This window comes from Ailuropoda melanoleuca, chromosome 10 (assembly GCF_002007445.2).
Source record: "Ailuropoda melanoleuca isolate Jingjing chromosome 10, ASM200744v2, whole genome shotgun sequence".
NCBI lineage: Eukaryota > Metazoa > Chordata > Mammalia > Carnivora > Ursidae > Ailuropoda > Ailuropoda melanoleuca.
Window position 1 is genome coordinate 37781252 of NC_048227.1, and position 21421 is coordinate 37802672.

Genomic DNA, 21421 nt, shown 5'->3' on the forward strand with positions numbered 1-21421 from the left:
GAGGCCTCCCGGAGGTGGGCTCCCCCCACCTCCCGCTAGGGGCCTGGCTTCGGCCCCCTGCCCCCCATGGGCGGCCCTGGCTCTCTGCTGCTCAGCCCTGCACTTAGCCGGCAGCGGAGGCTGGGACGGCGTGGCGTCAGGGGCAGGACGACGCCCACCGACGGGGACCTCCGGGGTCTGCGCCTCCTCCCACAAGCACTGGTGGCCGTGAACGCCCCGCCCAGCCCCCGGGACTCGCGCGCCGCACTCACGATGATGAGCAGGATAAAGTAGATGAAATTGTAGAAGGAGTGCGCGTCCATGACGTAGTACATGATGTCCACCCAGCCCTCGAGCGTGATCACCTGGGGGGGCAGGCAGCTGCACACACGACGGCCCGGGAGGCCCCCCGCACCCCTGCGCACGCGGCGCCCCGAGCCCTCAGCCGGAGAGCCAGGACCCACCTGGAAAATGGCGATCCAGGCGTAGCCGATGTTGTCGAAGCTGATGGCACCGTTGTGGGGGTTGGAGCCGCCCGAGCGGCACACGTTGTAATACTGGTTCCAGTTGATGCAGGCGTTGCGGGCGGCGCCTGCCGCACCTTCGGCCTGCGGCTGCCCGTAAGCCTCCCAGCCCAGCGTGCACTCCACACGCAGCTCCCGGCGGCTGGGGATGTGCGAACACTTCTGCATGCCGTTGTCTCGGCGCGAGGAGCAGATGAAAGGGTTCTCCTCGCCCTCCTCCGTCTGGTAGTACGGCCGCAGGAAGGTGAGGTTGTTATTTCTGTGGGCGGGCGGGCGGCACAGACCCGGAGCGCGATGCAGGCACGACACGCAGAAACAAAGTGTGAGATGCAGGGTTGGGACAGAGGAACACAAAGAGAAAGAGAGACAGGTGGACAGAGACAGTGAAGTGGACAGATTCACAGAAAAAGACACAAAAGCACGCATCAAAACAAAGATGAGAAACGGAACAGACCGAAGACAGATCCCCAACTAGGAATATTCTAAGATGGGTGTGTCCCCAAAAGTAGGGCGGGACGAAGAGAAGCCGGTGGGGGTGGGGCCGGAGGAGAGGAGCCTGGTGGGGGCGGAGCATCTGGGGGCTGGAATGGAGGGGTGGAGCCTGTGGGGGTGGAGGCGGAGGGGAGGAGCCTGCTGGGGGCAGAGCAGCTAGGGCGGGTTAGAGGGGTGGGGCTGGAGGGGAGGAACCTGCTGGGGGCCCAGCATCTAGGGGCTGGGCTGGAGGGGTGGGAGCCTGTGGGGATGGGGGCAGGGGGGAGGAGCCTGCTGGGGGCAGAGCAGCTAGGGGCTGGGTTGGAGGGGTGGGGCTGGAGGGGAAGAGCCGGCTGGGGGCCCAGCATCTAGGGGCTGGGCTGGAGGGGTGGAGCCTGGTAGGGGCACTCAGGCCGCAGGACCCCTTAGGTGCCCCCCCCCCGCCCCGCTCCCGCACCTGGCAAAGGTGCTGTCCAGGAAGCAGCGGTTACGAAGCAGGCCGGCCCACAGCTGTACGCCCACGATGCCAAAGATGAAGAAGACGAAGAAACAGAGCAGGAGAACGTTCCCCAGCATGGGCAGCGTGTCCAGCAGCAACGTGACCAAGATCCGCATGCCTGCAGGGCCGGGAAAGAAGTCAGCGCAGCGGAGCCCTCGCAGGGCCTCCTCTAGCCCCCCACCCCACCGGTGGGCCCTGAGCCCTCCCGTGTTCTGGCTATCAGCAACTCTGGGGGAGCTGCGCTGGGTCCCCACACGTTTGGCAGGCCCTGAGGGCCAGTGACGCCTGTGCACCAGACCTACATAAAGGAGAGCAAGACCGTGGGCCTAGAAGGTCTCTAGGCCGGTGGAGTCCAACAGCCCCAGCCTCAGGGCCCGCCAGGAGCTCAGGTTTTGGGGTAGGGGGTTCAGGGAGCATTTCTCCCCATGCCCTGTGTGAATCGCACTGGAGAGCCCTGCACTGGAGGGAGGGACCCCCAGGGCAGGTGGCAGTTTTCCGAGAAACACTTTTGAAGCCCTGTGCCTGGGCGCTGGGGGCTGGGTGAATGCAAATTAATGTGGGAGTGGGTCACCCAAGCCCTATGTGGCCCCCACTGACCTGGGCCTACCCCCTCCCAGACCTCAGCAAGGATGCCTCCTTTCCCCAAACAAGCAAGAGCAGGGCCCCGGGCAAATGGCAGAACAGGCCCTTGGGGTCACAGGCGGCGAGCCACAGCCAGGCACTGAAGTGTCAGAAATGGCCAAGAGGAAGACTCATGAGGAATGCACGGGTCAGGAAGCCCTTGCCCGGGCCAGACATCGGCTGGCTCAAAGGGTCAGACACGACCCAGGGGTCAGAGTGAACCCCAGGCATCCAGGGAGATGCGACTCTGAATGTGACCATTTGGGGTTCCTTACAAGGAACATCCAGGCCTGTCCAGGGCAAACTCCCTGTTTGGGATGGCGGGTGACCCCAGAGGAGGCCAGGCTGCTGGCGGCAATGTGGGCTACTGCAGACATCTAGGCTTAAAAGTGAACATCTATGGAGATGGGCCGCGTTGCCACCGCACTGCGCTCATAGGTGGGCCCAGGTGGGCAGACCGTGTGTGTGGTGAGGCCTGGGCACCGCTGGGAGCCGCACACACCACCTCACCTCACGCGGCCTCTCTGGGGTACCACTAATGTGCGGCTGTGACAGGTGGGAAAACAGAGGCTCAGAGAGGCTCGGTAACTTCCCCAGGCTCACATAGCATCTGAGGCCCGTCTGACCCCTGAGCATAGAGCCAGGTGGGCAGGTGGAAAAAAGGCCCAGGGGTCCCACAGCACAGCACACCTCCATGACACCCGCCCTCTGGTGGAGCTGACAAGCCCGGGGAAGGAGTACCCGTCCCGAAGGGTGTACAACGTCTTAGGGGGGCTGTGGGATGAGCGCTGACTGCTCAGGTCTGGTGCTGAGGACACCAGGACTCGGGCCCAGTGGCTGGGGAGGCTGTGCGCACACGTACATGGTATCGACACTCGGTACATGCAGACCCGTGCACACACGTGGACGCGGCCCTTACGGGGTACCACGGGCACTGCCCCCCCGCGCAGGAAAACTAACAGCAGTGAGTACTCTGACGATGGAAAAATCCCAAACCAACCCCCATGTGAGGACAGGCCGCCCTCCAAACACGCAGCCACGGGACTTTCCGGAAGCTTCTCTAGGCTTCCCGGAAGCATCAGATCCCTCTGGCAGAGTTAGGGCCTGAGGTTCCCCAGCACCTGTCAGACAATGAAGCCCCGGGGCCCGTGCAGCCCCCCGTGTTCTCCCCAAATGCTGTGAAGATGGGGAGTCCGAGGTTAGCCCAGCGCACGGTGGGAAGCCCGGACCCCATGCAGCCTGCCTGTCACACCCCAACGTGGTCTGGCTTTGCTGTGTGCTCTCCAGAAAAGAAGTGGCCAATCCGCAGGGGCCCGTGGTGAGTGGCAGCAGGCCTGCCCCCCTCCCCCAGGGCTGGGGTCTGGGCCGGGGAGTCCAGAGAGCTCTCCGTAGGGCCGGCAGGACACATCCTGGGGCAGGGGTCACTCACTGGGCACACGGTTGATGGCGCGGAGGGGCCGCAGCACGCGCACGGTCCGGATGGCCGAGAGGCTCACGCTGTGTCCGTCCAGGGAGTACTCCATCATGCTGGGGGAGGGGCGGGGGCGCAGGGAAGTTCAGGGGCTGGGCACCGGCCTTCTCCAGGGCACCTTGCCAGCCAAGGCCAGGAGGCCCCGTCCGCGGGCCTCCCTGGGGAACCCCTGGGGCCCCTCCCCGCTCACGGGCCATCTGTGTCTGTCCTGCCACCCCCACCACTGCGGGGCGGTGTCCCATTCCCCCGCAGAGGCCGCACCGACCCCCCACCCCAGCTGCTTCCCAACGTCGGTTCCAGCGGACCACTGCCGAGTGCACCCGCGTTCCTCTCCCTGAGGGGGGCAGGGCTCCCGGCCAGGCTTGGTCAGACAGCTGCCACTGCGGGTACCAGGGTCTCCTGGGCCAGCCCCGGCGCTGGGGGCCAGGGGTTCATACCCCGCCATGACGATAAAGAAATCCAGCCTGTTCCACGTGTCACCCAGGTAGCACTTCTGCCCAAAGAGCCCCAGGGCAATCATCTTGACAATCATCTCCACCGCGAAGAAGGCAAAGATGAAGTCGTCGAAGGCCTGGAGGGAGACGGGGCCTGAGAGCCGGTCCTGCCAGCCGGTCCCCCAGGGCTGGCCACGGCCAGCAGGCCGTCCGCTGCCGCGCCCGGGCCCACCTCCAGGATGCCGCAGCGCTCCGACTGGCACCCGACGTCCTCGCAGGGCCGGAACATGCCCAGGGTCACACAGTTGAGCATGATGACCAGCATGCTGACGTGCTCGAACCACGTGCGGCGGGCGCCGAGTTAAGGGTCAACGCTGGAGGCTGAGACGCGGGCGCAGGGGAGCGGCGCCCCGGGACCCACCCCCAGCACCCCGTCGGCCGGGCCTTAAGAGGCAGAGCCGCGACCCTGGCCGCTGTGTGCAGCGTCTGCGTGCCGCCGCGCGGGCCCCCAGATGGGGGCCGGAGGACAGCCCCTGCCCCTCTGCCAGGCTCCCCCTAACACTGGTGTCCCAGGCTGACGTCGGACACCTAGGGAGCCATCTCACGGGCTCCGTCCGGCTGGGCCCCAGCACGTGCCACAGACGCGCAACACAGTGTGAGGGACCGTGAGGATGGCCCCGTGCTAACCCCCACGTGACTCCAGCAGAATGAGGGTGCCCCAACCACAGCTACTGGGATGAGGGACGAGAACTTCCGATCGGCTCAGCAGCTGGGCGTGGGGGACCCGCAGCCATCCCAAGCACCCGCACCAGGAGGGACCCAGGAGGACCCCTCCTCACCCCTCCCCAGCCTCCCAGTGCCGGAGCGGAAGCTGCCCATGGTAACGGCCCCGTCCAGGCATCTCCGGCTGGCGAGAGGGCGTCGGGTGGGGTGGGGTGGTGGGAGCCCCGGGAGCCGGCTCGGCAGGGAGCGCTGCAGTCCCACACACTGCGCCTCGGCCACCTTGCGTGGTCCCTGGTGTGGGGACCAGAGCCCACCTTGGACCTCCTGGGAGCAGCCACAAGGTGGCGCTGGGGCTCCACGCAGGCTGCACGGCGGCCCGGCCCCGGGTGGCAGTCTCTGCAAAGGGGTGCACCTTGCGTCCGCACCCTGCTTGGTTCACTAGGGACTCGGGAAGCTCTGTGCTGGGCCGGCTGGGTCAGGCATGAAGAAGGGCCAGGCTGCATGGCGCAGCTGGGGCTCCATGCAGACCCTGTGGATGTCGACAGGTACCCCTTGCGGCCTGGAGGGCTTGGGGGCATTCTGTGGCGCTGCCTGGGCTGCAGAATGAGGGCAGGAGCCCCAGAATCTGGGACTGTGGTCAGGGTGCGGGTGAGGCCTGGAAGGTGAACAGGCTCAGAGACAAGGGGCAAGAGGAAGGCTGGGCCCCGTCCTTTGTCCTTCGTCCTTTGCAGGGGTGGGGGCAGGGCCAGCGGCACACAGTGCAGCCTGGCGCCAGGCTGCCACCACCATTACGCTCCTGCCCAGAGAGCCGTAATCATGGTGAATGGGGTCGGCCATAACAAGTGCCTGTGCCGTGGTCTGGCGGGGGGGAAACAGACACCAGCTTCCAGCTACAGCAGCACCCGGACCCCAGGCCCCACCCGCAGCAGCCTGGCACACGCGCCTGCTCGGGCTGGCTGGGACCGGGGCACCGCCGTGGGGTGGGGGGTGGGGGGCCAGAGAGCTGTGGCTGACGGCTGCACCCACTTGTCCTAGCACAGCTCCATCGGGGCATCTTGGGGGACCCTGCACAGACCCGGTCCCAGGCTGTGTCATGGGGAGTCTCCTGACCTGTGTGTCCCTTAAGTCCTTCAGTGATACCTCTAAGGAAAGACGTCCGTGCATGTCACCGCGGGTGGGGTGTTCCCAGTTAAAGAGAATGGCTCAGCAGACCCCCCTGCAGGAGACGAACCCCCCACATCCCTACGAGGCACAGCAGGGGAGCAGGAAGTTCCAGGTGGGTGACAGTCGGAGGGCAGGTGATGGTCAGACAGTATGAGGGAGGGCATCCCACCCCTGACCCAGACAGACACAGGTGCACGCTCCCCCATCCCCCGCAGGGAGGCAGCGCACACCCGCCTGGGACCCCCAGCGTGTGTACCCAGCCAGTGGGGGTGTGGGGGCTGTCTGCCCCTCTCTGTCCCAGCACACCGAGGTCTCCCTGGACTCTGAGTGCTCCCCTCTTCCACTCCCGCAGACGTCCTGCCCCTGCAGGAAGTTCTCCAGCCCAGTCGAGCCCTGGCCCCCCAGCTTCTCCTGTCCACCGGCATCATTCACACCCACCTGGGACTCTTGTCTCTCCAGCCGGCGGCCCGATTTCTCCCCAGCCTGTGCCCATGCCCACTCAGATCGCCCAGACCAGGGAGAGTGGCCTGGAAAGAAGCCCACCAGCTACCCTCGAGCCCCAACCATCACTGCGACCCCCCACATTACTTCAAGACACTGAGCCACGCCGTGGTGTGGCCCGTTCTGGGCAGAGCTGGGGGGATGAAAGGGGCAGGCACAGGTATCTCCTGGTCTGGGGGATTCTTGCAGGGCACCTGCCCCCAGAACTCAGAGCTGGCATCAGATAAAGCTGAGGACCTCCGCCCTCAACAGTGCAGCAGACCTGTCTAAGCCCTGGGCTCCCCCAGCCCAGGATCCACGACACTATTCAGGTCAGGGGCTGGCGGGAGGACCCTCACTCCCCAGGACAAGCCATAAACCAGGCCCCCAGCAATTGGAAAGAGAGCCCTGCTTGGGGTCCCTGAGCTGGGGTCCTATCTCTACATCTTCCCAAACTGCTGACAAGCAGCGCCCACCCACCAACCTTGGCTTCCTCCTGACTGTGCTGGTCCCACGGGCCCTGGCCTGCCTGCCCCACCCTTGAGGCACGCCTGGCAGGCTCAGAGCCCCATGGGGCAGAAGCCCAGCTGGGAGGGCATGAACACAAATTCATCCAAGAAGTGGGTGGTCAGCATGACCCCAGCACCTAGGAAGTTCTCCATCCATCCCCAGGAGCCCTCGCCCACTGGGGTTACTATCCTAATGATACAGCCTCTGTCTCCCCACCCCCCCGCCCAGACACACACCTGGGAGGAAAAGATCCTGGGGCCCCAAGCCCCTACCTTAGTCTGTGTAAAGGTGCTCACGAGTACGCACGGACACCCACAGAGCCGCCCCGCGCCTCCTGTCCCGGCCCGGGGCTCCAGCGGCCCTGCAGATGACCAGGGGGCTCTCCAGAGACAGGGCTGGCCGGCCCGGGGTCACAGGCCTGGAGCAGCCCCCTCCCGTCCCACCTTAGCGGGCACCTGAGGACAGGCCGGGCCGACCAGCTCCTCACCCAGAGCCCAGTGACTTCCAGAGACTTAATTACACACATGGATTTTCTGGGTTTTAATTAAAAGTCCTTTAGGTTTTGAACCAACTTATACAAATGAGAGTCGGTTTCCACGGTGGGTCCAAGGAAGCCGAGGTCATATGCAGCCAGGAGGCGGCAGCCATGCTGGCACGGGGAGGAGCCGTGGTGCCGCCGAGGGCCCGAGTCCAACGCTGAGTGACGTGGCCCCTGCCACAGGACCCCAGAGCCCCAGGAGGCTGTCTGGCCGCGAGCCCCCTGACCCACATCTTTGACTACCCTGACCCCAGATGATCAAGCTCCTGGAACCTCCCGGGGCCGTGGCTGGGCCTGCCCCACCGCCCAGGATGGTGGGGGGGGGTCTCATAAATGACAGTCCCACAGAGGCTTGAGGATGGGTCCCAGAGCCTCCCTCAGCACTGGGAGCAAAGGCGTCTGTTGGGGGACCTCTCCAGCGCCATGCCCACCCTGCGAGCCCACCCTTCCAGCATACTCCCCAGCCTGGCCCGATGCCAGCCCCTCCCGTCGCCCCCCCCCCCTTCAGGTCTTTCCAGGCCTGGTGGGGCTAGCAGGTGCCGAGCCAATGGCGCACCACCTTCCCACTCCTGCAGCGACGGCCGGGCTCCCCCAGCCGGGCTGGAGGAGCGGCCCAGTCCTGTCTTGACGCTCTCGGGGCCAGATTCACGGCCTCTCAGACCAGGGCTCCAGTGCACCCCACACGGACACCTCAATGCCAGGCCAGCGGGCGAGGAGGTGGAGTCAGGGGCAGCGCCAGGTGACCGCTGTCCATGGTGCTGAAGACGCCCTGCCCCGGGACACGCTCAGGGCTGGGAAGGAAGCTCTGGATAGGACACTCGCTGAGCATCCCAGGGGTGCTGGTCACCCCGACCCGGCTTATTGGAAACCACCCTCTCATTCTCAGACTCCCAGCTGGTTAAGCCAAGCACACCGACGGAGGCTTTGAAGACGATGCTGGCCTGAGAGTGCCATCTCGCGCTGCCCCTGACTATGGGCACTGGGTGGGGACGGCCTGCAAGTGGGGGTGACCACGGCAGGCACGGTCATCTCTGCATGAAGACACCATCCGCTGGGAACAACAGAGGCTGCTGGGACTGGGCCTGGAAGCCCAAAGGGGCTCATGGCCACTCAGCCCACATTTCGGGGGCTGCCGGCCCCTCACCAGCAGGGGACCCTGACACTCTGTGACCCTGCCTCTCACCAGTGACAGTGGCTTCCGGAGTCCTGGAACGCGGTGGGGGTCCCCACAGTGGTGGGGACCCCCACAGACCATGTGACCCGAAGGGTGGTCCTGGACCTCTGAACCCAACCTCTTTGTTACAGGCAGGTCCCCACTGCCACCCAGCCCTGCTGGCTCAGGGCCCCCCAAATCATGGAGTGGGCCATTTCTCCCCTTGCCCAGCTTGGAGCTGGAGGACGTGAGCCTGATCCTGGACAACAGCACTATCCACCGCTCACGCTGAGCCTCAGTTTCCCCAGCCATACAATGGGCATGATGGCCGTCATCTTTCAGGTGCTGAGAGGCGCGCCCAGCAAGCTCTGTGTCCCCTGTCCCCTCCCTCATCCCGACAATGCCACTTCAGCTCCCCTGGCTGGCCGCGGACACGGAGGGAGGGGACACTGTATTTTTGCTAAGGGGGCACAGACGGGAGAGCTGGACACCCCTTGCTGAGAGACGCAGACTGATGGGGGACATGGAGACCGGAAGGCTGCGGGGAGTGGCCACGACGCAGGCTTCGTGGGGACCAGGCTCTGACCCCCCACACTGGGCTCCCTGAGGGTCTGTCGTGAGATCACGTGGACAGAGCTGCAAAGCTCTGTCTCTGGAAGATGCGAAAGCCCGAGCGACAGCCCCGCCTGCCGCCCCCAGAGCAATGTGCTCCGCCAGCAAAGCTCCATTAGACCAAATCCACAACTGCTTGGCCTGAGTGTCCCTGTGCCCGGGAAGGCAGCGGGAAGGAGGAGGCACAGGGTGGGATGGCCCAGAGCCCCCAAACTCTCAGGCTGGCATCTCTCTCCTCTTCCTCACGGCCTTGGTCCGGCTCAGGCCAACAGCCCCCGCACCTCTCCGCCGTCCGTCCTATACCCATGGCAGCCACCCTCCCCCCGCCCCCCACCAGGATCTCCTGATTCGGGACACTGACGAGAGGCAGCCCTGGGCCGTCCTGATGCACTGCCCATCAGGAATGCTGAGCCCAGACCCCCACTCCAGGCCCTCAGGGACCAGCCTCTGACCTTGGTGGGACCTACAGTCTTCCTGTGTGGTGTGGATGAGGGGCCCCGACAGGCAGGGGAGGTGTAGGGATGAGCTCAGCCAGTCCAGGGGCTCCACATGCACGCGCCCCTGCCCCCAGACACACAGCGGCCGACCGATGCCCAGTACTCTGTGCCAAGTGCCCCCCCACCCTGAGCGGACGCTGGTGGGCAAACCCTTCCCTGCCCTGGGGGAGGCAGGACGAGCCCTTCCCTGCCGCTGTGCACACGGCCTGCTGCGGCCGCCCCGGGCCCCCCAGCCTTCATTCTCTTGAGCATTCAACCTTGCTTCTGCAATTTGTTCAAGGAGAAAAGCCTATGTTTATTCATGGGGGAGAAAGCCCACCCTGCAGGAGAATTCAGTCCCGGGCCACTAACGAGAAGACGTCTGCAGTACCCCACACAGCTGAGTGGGCAGCTGGAGACAGAACTGCTCTGGGGCGGGAAGAGATGCCCCACATGGGACCCAGCCAGCCGCAGACCAGACCCCGGGGCCCACTGGGCAGCATGGGAGACCCCCAGACCCAGCCCACCTCTCAGAGCACAGCGCAACCTTCCCCAGCCCCTCCTGGTCCCCACTCTGCACGACCGCTGAGACCAGGGCAGCTCCGGGGAGCCAGGGAGGCCGCCCAGGGGTGCGTGCGGCCGGGCTGGTGAGCCAGGAAACAGTGCCGGTGACCGCGTAAAACTGAACACCATAACGTCTCTATGGACAGGGTGTGAGGCCACAGGGAAGGCACCGAGATTAGCACAGAAACCCATCCTGGGTGGGCGGAGCAGAACACGGCAGCGGCGGGAGACCGTTCACGAAGAGAGCCACCGTGCAGAGGCCCCCTTCCGCAGAACACAGGTGGACGTACGCGCACGAGGTGGCACGAGGAAGTGCTGGGAGAAGCCGTTGTGCGGGAAGCCAAGGCTCGGTGCGGGGAGCGAGCGAGATGGGGCCCGGGCTGTCCCCCGCCTCTGCCCCGCTGGGCCTCCGCAGGGCGCGTGTGACGGCAACACTGAAGCGTCTGGAAGCCCAGGCCCGTCCGTATGGGCTGTCAGCACAGGGGAGGCCTGGGGAAGGGCCCCTGCCCGCCAGGACAGACACTCAGCCCCTCGCTCACAGTGGCAAGAGTCCACGAGCCTTCTGCTCTGCGCCAGCTGGCGAGCCCACCTCCCGAGGTTACCACAGCAACAGACGCGCCACAGCCTCCTCCCCGACCCGGCACCCAAACAGGAAGCCGCGTGCTTCTATCAGAGACGCACACCAGTAATGGCGCGGCTTCTCCCAGGCCAGCCTCGGCGCGGGACCTATTCCTCTGCACCACCGTGGGCCCCACCGGGCCTCAGTGAGCACCTCCAGGGAGCCCTCAAGGGGGCATGCAAGATGGACCACGGCTGAACTGGGCAGTGGGGCCCTCTGTGGATGGCGGGGTCCTCGTACAACTCCGATGGCTCCTGGCAGCTCCCACGGGGCCCACGGGGCACAGCTCCCACCCAGGGGCAGGTTCCAGCCCACGCTGCAAACTCCTCCAACTGTCCACCCTGACGTTCGCACACAGCTCGGCAGCGCTGCCCCGAGCACACCCAGAAGTGAAAACGGATCCTCGGACACACACGCACGCATGCACACACGTGCTCCCAGCAGCAGGGCACCAGATAACCAAAAGGTGGAAACCACCCCAATGTCCACTAACGCACAAAAGCACGTGGTAAATCTGTGTGAGTGATCCCGCCCAGGCCACACCGACACCTGCTACAGCCCAGCTGAACCTTGAAAACGGGACGCTCAGTGAGAAACCAGACGCACAAGGACAGGGACTGCAGGACTCTGTCAACGACGCACAACAAACGTGGACAGACCGGGGACCAGTGGCTGCCAGAGGCTGGGGAGTGAGAGCTAATGGGGACAGGCTCCCTTTGGGGTGATGGAATGTTCTGGAATAAAGGAGGGCTGGAGCTGGCACCACACTGAATGCACTAAACCCCCCAGGACTGCCACACTTGAAGACGGTGAATTTTACGGTACGTGTAACCATAACAATCTGTGTATTTGGGGTTTTTCTTTTCAACTACCCCATCTTGCTGGAGTCCCAAACCTATCACTGCTGTCACTCACTCACAGGGCGGAGACTCAGACCCAGGACCAGACCTCCTCCCGGCTCCCCTGCCTCGCAGCCCCCCTGCAGGGCACAGCCACCCCCCGACTCGGGGCAGACGTGCTCCCCAACACTCCTCGTCCTCCTGGTGGCCCCCCACCGTAGGTCCAACTGCCCACGGGGAGGGCATCCGAGGACGCCTCCCAGAGCTCCCCAGTGGCTGGGGTGACGGGATCGGGGCGTAAGGGGCGGCTGGGGCTGGGGTGGCAGCAGACCCCCACCAGGCAGCCACGGTGGAGCCTCTGAAGGCACAGCAGCAGCTGCAAGCTGGGGGCTAAGGCACTGCCACTCGCCATCCACCCTGGGACCGGTTAACACCCGTGACCCGCAACCGGGTCTGGCCCCGCAGGGCACCCCGGTCCTGGCAGGGTCCAGGGCTCCGGCCCACACCACAGGGCCTCAGGAGGTCCACACCTGTGCATTTGCCAACGATGCCCCAAGCCTAAGGGCACCCGGGCCTCGGCTGGAGCCTCAGGCAGGGGTCCGCTCCCCGGAGTTGGGGCCCCAACGGGGAACCCGCTCTCGTGGCAGCCTGGCCTCCTGACGCTGACTCCATCCCCGGAGCACGGAGGCCCCTTAGGCAGAAGGTGTGGAGCGGAGACCTCTGTGGTTCCCGCCCATGACCCAGCCGCCAGCCTCCACCTCGCTGTCCGTGGGTCCCCTGAGGTCTCCACATTTCTGCCCCAGCCTGGGGGTTGAGCACAACCCCCAGGACAGATGGACCTTCCCTTGTTACTAGGAACAAAACACTCCTGCTTACGTAACGAGTGATACAACTGACGGATTAAGGCTTTTTCTTTTTTTTTTTTTTAAAGATTTTATTTATTTATTCGACAGATAGAGACAGCCAGCGAGAGAGGGAACACAAGCAGGGGGAGTGGGAGAGGAAGAAGCAGGCCCACAGCAAAGGAGCCCGATGTGGGGCTCGATCCCATAATGCCGGGATCACGCCCTGAGCCGAAGGCAGACGCTCAACCGCTGTGCCACCCAGGCGCCCCAAGGCTTTTTCTGTAGCGACATGTTCACCTACAGATCAGGGGCCTGGGGGCGGTGGGACGGGCGTCTGACACAGGTGCGTATGCGCCTGCTCACACACCTGGTCCCTAGGGAGCAGCTCAACGCTGCTGTGGCCTCCCCGTCACATGGGACCCCAGCCGGTGGGTCTTGGGACCACGGACCGCTGCGGTGAGCCGAGGTGGGCGGGGGGGGGCATTCTCACGGCAGCTGCGCCGGGTCCACCAGGAGCCCCCAAGCAGGCACAGACGTCTCTGCGGCCACACCCCACAGCAGCAGCATGGTGGGGAGTCCCCTTTCCCTGCCCAGGCCGCTCACAGGGACGTGGGGGTGAGGCCTCTGATGCGGACACTGTGCCAAGTCTCCTGACGTGGGGGATAGGATGCTGGGGCCTGGGGTGAAGCAGGCATCCTCCCTGGAGCTCTGCGCAAAGCCAGCCACCCAGGACCTGCCACTGGAGCAGCAAGCCTCCTCCGACAGTGGTGGGGACAGATGGTGCCCGCGGAGCCGTCCGAACGGGACCTCTGTGCCGCCAACCCTGATGCCAGGTGGCCACTCCAGGGCACGACGGAAGGAAGCTCCTCTCCTTCCCAAGGTTGTTGTCTTGATGACCAGCTGCTGGAAGGTGAGGAGGGGACTCGGGGAGGGGGACCCCCAGCTCACGCTGTCCAGCAGCCCCACAGCTCAGCCCAGAAGATCCCATCAGTGTCTGGGAAGAAGGCGAGGACGGCAACGGGGTCTGGAGGGCCAGGGGTCCCTGCCAGGTGCAGCTGCAGTTAGAATGAAAGGCTTTCTTGGCGTCTCCCCACCACACACGCTGGCTCTGCGCAGGGAAGGGCCTTGGTCCTCTGCGTCCAGCCCCATCCATCCCCACCTGTGGGGACACAGGACTGCTGCCCCCAGGGGGCTGCCCGCCTGTTAAGAACTCCCTGGACATGGCTCCCCGAGCATCGTGGTGACAGGACCCGCCACAGCCCCTGTGGGGTCCAGCGGGACCCCGTCCCCTCCCCACTCTGGCACAGGGGCCAGCGTCTGTGCCCAGTCTATGCCCCACAGCCTCTGCTGAACGGTTCCCTCGGCTCCGAGCCCCAGCCTCCCGCCTGCTTCCGCTCTGGCCGGACTCCTGATGCAGGGAGCCCTTCTCCTGACTGTGTCCCCGTCCCTGTCCCCCCACCCACAGCCTAGGCCTGCATGACTCATGCTCACTCAGCTCCGGCCGGGGTGGGGAGTCGGGATTGCTGGCCAAACATGGAGCTGTTTGTTCTCGGCCAGCGGCTCAGGGTCACACGGGGCGGGGGGGGGGAGAGTTCAGGGGGACTGGGCTGTTCCTGGGAGAGCACCTCCCCTGGGAAGCTGAGAGGCTGCAAGCCCACTCCCCACTGGAGCTGGCCTCCCCACGTGCGGCTTCCAGAGCTGAGCCCAGGGGCTCCCTAGGCAGCCAGCTCTGACCCCGACGTGCAAGGAACCCGTTCCCCAGGCCCCCGGGCACCCCTGCGTCCCACCCAGCAGAGCCCAGCACCTGGATATGTTGTTCTCAGCAGCTCGTGGCACAGAGGCCCCTCCTGCCTGCATCATCTCCGAGCTAACCTGGGCACGGCACTGTCCCGGCCCTAGTGGCATCCATGCCCCTCTGCCACAGAAGGGAGGGGGCACGGAGGGTGGGCAGCACCCTTGACCCCAGCCGGGCAGGGCCCTGGCCACGCAGACCCCAGCACCAGCATGAGCCTGGGGCATGTCCAGGCGCGTGCGTGCCCACTCGCGTGCATACTCCTTTGTCCCTGTGTGCCGTGCACACCCCGTACACGCAGATCTGAGTGGGACTGTGTGTGCACACGTGCTCACACGGTCACACACACACGCTCACGCTCACAGCTTCAAGGTGCTCGCCTTGAGAGGAGGGGCCCGTGTCTGGCTTTTCTCCGGAAGGAAGAGCCCCCCCCCAGACAAAATGAAACACTCAGACAGACACCATGGAGCCCGAGCACATGCCCACAGCTCCCTCTAATTGCGCACCATCTTGACGACCGGGCTAATTAGGAAGACCGCTAACGTCTCTGCTTAGCTCTTAATAAAGAACCTGATTCGGGATTTTTCCCAAGGATAGTTGAGTGGAAAGGACCCCATCTCCACCTCCAGTCACTGTACCTGCAGGGAGCCTGCCTGTGCTGGCCGCGGACCCTCATGGAGACTGTGCCAGGACTTGGTGGTGGCATGCGAAAGGGCCTTGGGGGCCCCCGATGCCCCCCTGGGGATTTTCCTGTCTGAAAGTGGAGCTAGCCCTCCGCCCTGTTTCTTTCCCACAGCTCAGGCTCTCCTGACGGGTCCCCAGGTCACGGCCCTGGCCTGCCTCCTGCCAGAGCAGCTGAGGGCTTACAGTGCTCCTAGGACCTGGCAGCCCCCTCAGGCTTTGTCCTGGATGCAGGAGGGACCAGCCTTGCCAGGAGAAGCCTCCTCCCCAGCGATAGTCCTTAGCTCCCACTGGCCCCGTCAGGGGTCTCTGCAGAGCCCCCAGACCCTGGAAGGGAAAGGCGTGGGCAGGGGGCACAGAGCCAGGAGGGCCCCTGGGGAAGATGACAGACCGCCCGTGGGGACAGGCCTTCGGGGCCTGCTCTGGGCAGGAATTCTCCAGGCCAGAAATAGCTGTCTCAGCGCCACCGCACAGCTGCCCGAGGCCCGAATTAGCGACCCCGGGGGACTGGACGCTCCCTGCATGGGAACTCGGCCTGGAGGACGCCGTCTGCTCCAACCCCCCCCACAGGCTGCCCGACACCATGGCCCAGGGTCCACAGGAAGCTGAAGTCCCTCCGGCGAGAGAACCAGCCCAGAACATCTGGCCACAGCCCCCAGCAGCGTCTGACCCTGTGGCTGGGAGCCCGTGGCTGGGGTCCCCCACAATGCCGGACCCACGGTCTCACACACACTGGGACACGCGATGACCATGGTGGGAACAGGTACCACGTGCAGACACACCACTCTGCATATGCGCGAGCCCGACTCACCCCACGTCTAGGCAAAGGGGTCCCGCAGCGGGGCTGTCCCCACACCCTCCGCCCATACCGGCTGGACCCTCCCTGGAAATCCCAGCCTCCCCACAAGCGTCACCTGGCAACTGGGTGTTAAAGGAGGACGGGTTTGGGGGCCGCACCTGCCCACCTGCTCTCGCATGGCTCATGGGGCACCCCAGCCCCGGGGCTGCACCAACCAGGGCCTCCCACTCCCAAACCTCTTAGCTGAGGTCAGGGACCCAGGAGTCCAAGCCCCACCCACACAGATGACAGACACTCACAGGGCACCTTCCCAAAGTTGCTGGTGGTCAAGAATCCCCAGGGTGTTGGGTAAAAATGCAGCCGCCCCTCCGCACAGGACAGCCGGCTGGGGGCCTACAGAGCAGGGTGCTCTGACCACCCGGCTGGTGTGGGAAGTAGCCTGCCAGCAGGGGGCCCCGTGCCCTCCACAGCCTGCTGCCCGCTAACTCTTCCACTGCCACCACGGGGCACTGCTGTCCTGCCAGGACCCCGATGCAGCGGCCGTCCTGCCGGACGGGACCTGCCCTCCTGCAGGCCGTGAGCTGCTGGTCAGGGGCCCCGGGGCTGCACCAAAGAGGACACCTGAGCAAGAGCGCAAGGCTGGGTGCGTGTAGGCCCAGCCACTGGGGGCAGCACCTAGAACCTTCCAGAGGAGTCCCGGGCACTGGGGGCCCCCAGAGCAGCTCCAGCCCCTGCTGGCCCCTGCTGGACACCCAACAGATGCTAGTCACAGGGGCTGCGGTCCTCGGGGCCCTGCCAGCGCGGCGTCTCCCGCGGTGATACCCCTGCTGTGGGAATCCTCCCCGAGCAGGGCAGAGGGTCAGGCTGACCGGGAACTCCGCGGGACGCCCACCTACCAGAGATGCAGGCGGGGCCGCCTTCTGCTCTGAGAAGCAGCAACCGAGGAAGGGAACACGGGGCTTTCGGCGGCTGCGCTGGGGCTGGGGCTGGGGGGGGCAGCAGCAGAGACGAAGAGCACGTGGCCCCCCCCGACCTTCCCCTGCAGGCTGGCAGGTGCCCCACATAGGCCCCTGCTCCGGGTTCGATCCTGCCTCAGCTTTGTCCTTCCTCCCCGCGAGGACGCTGGCTGGCCGGACCGGCGGGCAGTCCAGACCCGCCCGAAAGGCAGCCAGAGGAGGCCCTGGAAAGGCTCCAGAGCCCACAGAGGCCGACATCCCCCGTGTTACAGACGGGACACCAGAAGCCCCGGGAGAAGCAAGCTCCCGCTCCGGCACTAAGCTCAAGGCCCACTGGGCACCTCTTTCAGCCCTTGGAGAGCCCCCCGCACCCGAGTAGACCCCGACCTGTGCCGCTGAGCCCAGGCCCTTGGGAAGGCCTGGGCAGCCCCCCTCATGCCTCACAGGGAGCCGCCTCTCCCAGCCCCCTGGCCCGCTCGGGACCCCAGAGGCCCTCTGGCCCCACCCCCAGGTTATTAATAGTGGTGACATTTGAAAAGGATGGCCCAGAACCTCAGATCACAGCTTTCAACCTAAAACCATGGGACTCAGCTCGGCACCCTGGTGCTGCTGTCCACGGTGCCTCCAGGGCACCCGGGACCCCAGCCGAGCCCAGCCCAACACCTGGCCCTGACATTTACACACAGCCGCCACCACCAGTGTCCTCGGAGCGCCTGCCCAAAGCTCAGGGCCAACGTCCCTCTGAATGCAGTGGACAGAACACAGCACAGCTCCGACCATGGCTCTGGGTCATCCACATTCATCTCCAGTATGCGTCATGTTCCGGCCCGGGCTGAGGCGGGGGCAGGTCACGCTCATTTGAGGAATCCCGGGGTCCAAGTGCAGAGTCCCCAGTGCCAGACCCGAGGGGATTTTGGCCCCAGCACCCTGCGCCCAGGCCACAGGCACCTTCCCTCCCAGCCCTGTTCCCCAGCCCTCCCTGCCACGGGCTGAACTGTGTCCCCTCCAAATTCCCATATAGGAGCCCCAACGCCCAGGACCTCAGAACGTGAGTGCATTTGCAAATGGGTCTTTAACGAGGCGATTTAGGTAAACTGAGGTCAGTAGGGTGGGTCCCAATCCCATCCGACTGGTGTCCTTACAAGGAGAGGAGCTCAGGACAGACACACACAGGGACGACCACGTGAGAAGGTGGCCGTCTGCATGCCTCAGAGGAGCCAGCCCTGGCCCCGCCTGGGCCTTGGCCTTGCTGCCTCCAGCCTTGCGAGGAACCCATGCGCTCGGGGGTTTCTGCTGCAGAAGCCGTGAGCGGACACATGCAGCCCCTCAGGTGCCATCACAGCCCTGGGGCAGCTGTGGCCCTGACACCCCATCCCCACCGAGCTCTAGAAATCAGAGCAGAGAGACACTGGGGGTGACAGCAGGGGTCCTGCTGCCCAGACAGATGGACGGTCGGGACACCTCAGTCCCTGACTTGCTGCGAATGCTTCCCAGACACACAGGCTCAGCCCTGTCTGTCCCGAGGTGGGGCGCCCCAGCAGCAGCCTGGTTCTGCCGGTCGGGCGTCATCTGAACAGCTCTCCCACCTGCCACCGGGGGCCACGGACCCAGCGGCTTGAGTTGTGCCCACAAGGGAAGACTCCCTGTGCTGAATGACAGCAGGGGTGGCTGGCCGACAACTCTGTGGGGACAGGCCCCCAGCCCGGAGGGCTGCACGCACGGCCGGGCCCTCAGAGCTTCCGGAAGACTCACCCGTGTAGGAGGCCGGGACAGGAACCGCTTCTTCCCGTGGGCCAGGCCACGGAGGTTCTCAAACGCCAGCAGCCGTGCTTGCCCCCCAGCAAGGGACGGCCATGTTCCCACGGGGGACAGCAGCCCCAGCCTGGCACTAACCAGAGTTCCGGGCACCGGCCCGCACAACACCCACATTTCACACGACACGGTGCTGGCCGTCCCAGGCTGAAATTCTCTACGCTGAGAACCCAGCTGAGCCACGAAGCCAGTCAATTTGCAGAGAGGTTGAGAGCCCCACAAGCAGAGCCCGGGGCAGCCCCTGTGGCTGGAGAGGGGGCCCAGGCACAGGGGCACCACCCCCCAGATGGCCACCAGGATGTCCCCAAAGCGTGGCGGCCCCAGGCCACGTGCAGACAGAGGATACGGAAGCAGAGCCCAGGCTGTCAGAGGTGGTGAGGGTGGGAGGGCCTGGCGGGACACGGGCATGGGGCAGTGGAGCACGCCTGCCTGATGAGGCCGCCTGGGTCTAGTCCTGTTGGGCCGGCAGCCTGCACTGCACCCTCTACCGTCTGCCTGCGAAGGCTTCTAGTCGTGCCTCAAAACCCACACTCAGGGCTCCTCCTCCAGGAAGCCTCCTGACCTGGCCCAGGGGCTCCTCGACCGCACTCATTTGCTGAGCACCTACTGTGTGCTGGGACTGCTCCAGGGCCCTGGACGAGAGGAAGCAGTCCAGGGCCAGCCTTTGCGGAGCCAGCCGGAGGTCGGTAAGGAACAGGTGACGTGTCTGGTAAGGACGTCAATGCGGTGAGGACTGCTCCAGGCCTACGTGAAGGGAAAGGCTGAGCCTCCAGCCTGTGCCCTGGCCCAGCAGTGTGAGCCGGGGGGCGACGGCAGAGCAGCAGGGACAGGACGACCCGTGGGTGGGCAGAGCCAGGGCCAGCGACACGGCAGGGTCCTGAGTTCATCAGCCCCCACTCCTCACCCCTACACGGGACTGGACAGTGAGGACAGGGTCCTGTGGGACCCCCTGCCCCACACTGGGGGCCTCCTGAGAGCACACCCTCCTCGACCCTCACGGAAGAACAGAGCCTCAGAAGACCCCGCACACAGCAGACTTCGCTTAGTAGGTACGCCGGTGCACACACAGTAGGCTCTCAAATTACGTGGGGCTTGGGCTCAGGCCTGTGCACACGGCGGGACCTCACTCAGTGGATCACACACACAGTAGGGCATCACCCCAGCTGGGGCCGTGGACACAGTCTTCTGTACACAGTAGGGCCTCACCTTCCAGGAGTCACGCCCCCAGTAAAGCTCCTGGGAAGGATGCGCCTGCGTCTCTGGTGCCCTGTGACACAGCCTTCCCCCACACAGCCCCGCTGCCCAGCAGCCCCAACCGCAGGCTGGCCCTGGGGAGTCTCGCAGCCATGCGGCGTGCTGTCCGGCCGAGCCTGGCTCCCCTCCAGCCGCCCGAGTCCGAGCTGATCCCCTAATAACTCGATCCATTATGACAGAGTGGAGTTCCTGGAAACCGGCAGGAAAGGCAAAGCTTCTGTGAATCATCTGAGCCATTTTTTTTAACCCAACAACGGGGCACCTCTCCCCTCCCCAGGGCAGGGTCTGGAGGCACTGGGCACCCCGAGGGGTGGGGGCCACAAGCACCGCCGGACCCCTGCGGGCTGGGCAGAGCAGTGTCTTCCCTCCCAGCACTCAGGGCCTCGTCCCTCCCTCCTCCGGCTTGGCCAATGCATGGCTTCCCCCTGCCCCGAGGTCAGCCTGGCTGGGGCTCAAGCTGCCCCCCAGTGGAGGGATCTGCGTGCCGGCAGCCCCCCCCCCCAAGGAGGCACACAGTGGTGTCTGACACGGAGCAAAATTCACATGCAGCTGTCCACGAGTGCTACTCCCGCGTCCTGGGGTCCAGTCCCCACCGAGGGAGCGCCCCAGGAAGGAACGGCACCCAAAGCAGGGCCGGGGCCGGGCGGCGGCTGTGCAGCCAAGTGACCCCCCCCAGACCCACGAGCATGACCGCCCGCTGACAGGATGAACACAGGGCGTTCAGTGCCCAGTCTGGGGCGGGCGGGCAGGCCCCGCGAGCTCCGTGCTCATGTTCTCAAGGACACGGACGCCCTTCCTCTGGATGACGGGGACCCAGCCATCGCGGGGAGGCGTGGTCCGGGAAGGTGAGCATCACTGTTCCAGGCAGACGGGGTCCTCCTCACGTCCGTCCCGCCCCGGGGGGCCACCCCCGGCCTTCTGACCTGACCCCACAGCAGCAGGAAGGGTCCGGACTCCTCCATGGAAGTGGGCGGTGGAGACTCACAAAACCTCGAAACGCTTCCGTCTCCCTTGGCCTCTGTGTTCCCACAGGAGAAGCGCCCCGTGAACGCGTAAGGGGCTTGTCACTGTTCTGAACGGATCACCACCCGACGATGTCCTGCTCTGTCCTTTCCAACCGTAACGGGGTAAACAGCAAGACGAACTCCTGGGGCCCAGTCCGTCTGCAGACCCTGCCACTCGGGGACTCCCGTCTCCAGGGCGCCAGCCACAGCGGCTCGTGAGTCGCCAGCAAACACACACCAGCATCTGGGCGCAAGTCACCGCGAGCCGGGGGCTCCCGTGTGCCGAAGGACGTCCCCCGTTGCCCAGGGACGCCCCCCGACGGCACACAGCCCCCACACGGCCCACCCCGCGTGCTGACTGGCTTCCAGAACCACCGGGCTGCGATACGCCTCCAACACGCCCAGAGACACAAGCGTTTCTGGGCCCTTCTGGCCACATGGATGAGCGCTCCCACACACGAAGGGGTCTCCATGCTCCCTCCGCGGGCAGGAACCCCGCAGCCCACCCGTCCCTGCCTCGAGGGCTGGCTGCCGGCAGAGGGCCGCAGCGCGTCTCCGTGGCTGTCGGAAGCCGGCACGGAGGAAGCTGGCGCTTTCATAA

General features: G+C 65.4%; 1 protein-coding gene across 1 annotated transcript in view; it reads right to left on the reverse strand.

Moving 5' to 3' along the window:
- The window catches only part of CACNA1H (calcium voltage-gated channel subunit alpha1 H), a 63718-nt gene that overhangs the window by 19439 nt on the left and 22858 nt on the right, over nt 1-21421 (reverse strand). The window contains exons 3-8 of the mRNA XM_034669596.1: nt 4232-4343; nt 4003-4136; nt 3524-3621; nt 1432-1591; nt 444-762; nt 252-344 (exon numbers count right to left, since the gene is read on the reverse strand). Of these exons, the coding sequence (XP_034525487.1) occupies nt 252-344; nt 444-762; nt 1432-1591; nt 3524-3621; nt 4003-4136; nt 4232-4343 (916 nt within the window). The remainder of the gene's footprint in view (nt 1-251; nt 345-443; nt 763-1431; nt 1592-3523; nt 3622-4002; nt 4137-4231; nt 4344-21421) is intronic.